Below are 3,936 nucleotides of genomic sequence, written 5' to 3' on the forward strand. Positions count from 1 at the left end.
TAAACTGCTTTCAATTTTGGTGATTTTTTTTATTTTTTGTGGGGGGGGGGGATAACTGTAGCTTTACAGAATTGTTCTACCTCACGAAACCTGTAGAAACAGTAATAGCAGTACAATTAATTCTTCTTTAGACTACAATTAAAATGCACCTAAGAAAATAATATCACTCGAAGTGGCTCACCATGCAGTATCGCCTTCTCGTCTCGAGAACACTTGCAATAAGAAAGTGAGTTCCATTTTCCTCCCAGCTTCCTTGACATTGAAAACCTAAGAATTCAGATAAGAGGCAGTTATTTAAGTAGCTAACTTGAACCACTTGAGTTTATTATTACAAGTCAGGCTATTCAGGTTATTGGTATTTGAAAACTTACAAGTATTTTTGAAACTTTCCTTCGCAACACTGAGTCTGAAACTTGCTACGGATTTCGACGATGTAAAATGTTAAAAATAGTTGTTTTATGTGTCACTTGGTGGACATTTATTTTAATCATTAAATGGCATGGCGCTAGGAAATATCATATCTGTACTTATCAACTACAAATCGATAACTCAAACTGTGAATTATGAAGATTTTGATTCCTTCAAGAGAGTGTGGTAGCCGAGAGCAAAGACTAAACAATAACAACATCTCACATGTATTCATACGCTACTTCGAAACTTCAGTAACGTCTCTTTCAAAAGCTGTTTTTGAATTTCGCGCAAAGCTACTTGAGGCCAACTGCGCTAGCCGTCCCTAATTTTGAAGTGATAGATTAGAAGGAAGGTAACTAGTCAACACTACCCACCGCCAATTATTGAGCTATTCTAATCGAATAGTGGATTCAACCATTACTCGAGGCCAACTGCGCTAGCCGTCCCTAATTTTGAAGTGATAGATTAGAAGGAAGGTAACTAGTCAACACTACCCACCGCCAATTATTCAGCTATCTAATCGAATAGTGGATTCGACCATCACTCGGATAACATCCCTCAAGCTTGGAGCGCGAGTTATATTTTGGCGGTAATTGGTCGCGAACTGGGGAACCTTTGATCCACAGTCTGGCACGCTAACCAGTGGGGCACGCTAGGCCCTTGTTCAAAAGAGTTTGATTCAGAAGTTTCGCACGAGGCCAATCAAATGGTTTTTTGTGTATAGCCATCTTTAATTTTGAATTAATAAACCAGAAGGAAGGCAACTAGTGAATAGCACTCACTGCTACATTTGGCTGACCGTATATTGGGATTTGATCTTTATTCTTATAACTCTCCCACAACCTCAAAGTGTGAAGATAATTTTGGACACAAGAGGCTGCGAACTATAAACACTCAGCTTTACAACTCGAGCATGCTAATCACTAGGACACGCCCAGCTCTTCAAAATAGCTACGAAATAGCATTGCTGCTTTATATACTTTATATGTATGATAAATAATTATCAGATCATTAACTTAAACATCATGATATCCAGTTGACAAGTTTTCTAGATACGATTTGATTACCATTGTTTCTGAAGATTGACAAGTTCTCTAGATATGATTTGACCATCATTATATCCAGGAATTGACAAGTTCTCTAGATACAATGTGACCATCGTTATATCCAGGGATTGACAAGTTCTCTAGGTATGATTTGACCATCGTTATATCTAGGGATTGACAAGTTCTCTAGATATGATTTGACCATCATTATATATGGGAATTGACAAGTTCTCTAGATCTGGTTTGACCATCGTTATATCCAGGGATTGACAAGTTCTCTAGATCTGGTTTGACCATCGTTATATCCAGGGATTGACAAGCTCTGTAGATATGATTTGACCATCATTATATCCAGGAATTGACAAGTTCTCTAGATACAATGTGACCATCGTTATATCCAGGAATTGACAAGTTCTGTAGATATGATTTGACCATCATTATATATGGGAATTGACAAGTTCTCTAGACACAATGTAACCATCGTTATATCCAGGGATTGACAAGTTCTCTAGATATGATTTGACCATCATTATTTGTGAGGATTGACAAGTTCTCTAGATACGATTTAACCATCATATATCCGGAGGTTAACTAATTTTCTAAATATGTATGCAACATTATTATATAATTAGTACACGGAGAATTTCATAAACCTATAATCTTGCTTACTCATAAAGCAATGCTTACTTTTTACTTTGTTTTTTGATGGACATTGCGTCCGGAATTCCAGTTGATCGTGCTCATCACACGCTGCTGAAAGAACTGACCGCTCAACGCAAGCACGGTCATCCAAACCACCGGCCACTAGCTCTGCAAACTGTGGTTTCGATTCTATCATTGTATATTCTCCCATTACTGGACAGCCGACCTTCCTGGGGTCCTTGGCTACAAAAAACATCAATCAGATTCAAACCTATGTAAAACTCTTTATATTTCTTATTAAAACACAACTAAATACGATATGACCTTGACCTCTGACCTGCTTATTGATAGAAATCAATAAAAATATTAAGTAATCTTCAAGTGTGTCTAACTTTGAGTTCTTTCTCAAACTACATCATCATCCTATAGCACAGCTTCTCCATTTCGATAGAATACCAAATATTCCGTTTTTCATAATTTCATCGTTATTAGTTCTTTTTTAATGCACATATTTTTGAGTTACTTAATTCATAAAGTTTATTTAGTCTATTTACCAATATGTTTAATCATATTTAAACCTCCGCATGTCAGTGGAGGACTAGGAAAACAGTGCTACGTTAAACAAACATGATTTACACAAGTTGTATTTATAGTTACTTTCAAGAACATGAAATATTTTGCGATTATTTTCTTATCAGTAATTAAAATACGTTTTTTTTAATTGATAAACGAAATATGATACTATATTGATTTTCTCTCTTCTACTCTCATTATTGAAACTATAGTAATTAAAAATTAATTTACAACGAATATTTCATTAGTCAAAGAAAAAATAATGAAAACTTATAGTTCTGTAAGCATAATCAACGTAAAAAATATCAAGTAAAGTTATAACAATACATTAATTACAACATATGGTTGTGTAGGTATAACCAGAGTAAAAAATGTCAGATAAAGTAATAACAATACATTAATTACAACATATGGTTTGGTAAGTATAATCATATTAACAAAGACCAGATAAAGTAATAACAATACATTAATTGTAACATATAGTTGTGTAAGTATAGCCATATTAACAAAGACCAGATAAAGTAATAACAATACATTAATTACAACATATAGTTTGGTAGGTATAATCATATTAACAAAGACCAGATAAAGTAATAACAATACATTAATTACAACATATGGTTGTGTAAGTATAACCTTATTAACAAAGACCAGATAAAGTAATAACTAAACATTAATTACAACATATAGTTGTGTAAGTATAACCATATTAACAAAGACCAGATAAAGTAATAACAATACATTAATTACAACATATGGTTGTGTAAGTATAATCTTATTAACAAAGACCAGATAAAGTAATAACTAAACATTAATTACAACATATGATTGTGTAGGTATAACCATATTAACAAAGACCAGATAAAGTAATAACAATACATTAATTACAACATATGATTGTGTAGGTATAACCATATTAACAAAGACCAGATAAAGTAATAACAATACATTAATTACAACATATAGTCGTGTAAGTATAATCATATTAACAAAGACCAGATAAAGTAATAACAATACATTAATTACAACATATAGTTTGGTAGGTATAATCATATTAACAAAGACCAGATAAAGTAATAACAATACATTAATTGTAACATATAGTTGTGTAAGTATAATCATATTAACAAAGACCAGATAAAATAATAACAATACATTAATTGTAACATATAGTTGTGTAAGTATAGCCATATTAACAAAGACCAGATAAAATAATAACAAGACATTAATTGTAACATATAGTTGTGTAAGTATAGCCATATTA

General features: G+C 32.5%; 1 protein-coding gene across 2 annotated transcripts in view; it reads right to left on the reverse strand.

Annotated features, from left to right (window-relative positions):
• LOC111087681 overlaps positions 1-3,936 on the reverse strand; it is a 72,836-nt gene that overhangs the window by 6,383 nt on the left and 62,517 nt on the right. For both annotated transcript variants that reach the window (XM_022395159.1, XM_022395158.1), the window contains exons 11-12: positions 2,145-2,342; positions 182-267 (exon numbers count right to left, since the gene is read on the reverse strand). In XM_022395159.1, the coding sequence (XP_022250867.1) occupies positions 182-267; positions 2,145-2,342 (284 nt within the window). The remainder of the gene's footprint in view (positions 1-181; positions 268-2,144; positions 2,343-3,936) is intronic.

Source organism: Limulus polyphemus, unplaced genomic scaffold (assembly GCF_000517525.1).
Source record: "Limulus polyphemus unplaced genomic scaffold, Limulus_polyphemus-2.1.2 Scaffold2471, whole genome shotgun sequence".
NCBI lineage: Eukaryota > Metazoa > Arthropoda > Merostomata > Xiphosura > Limulidae > Limulus > Limulus polyphemus.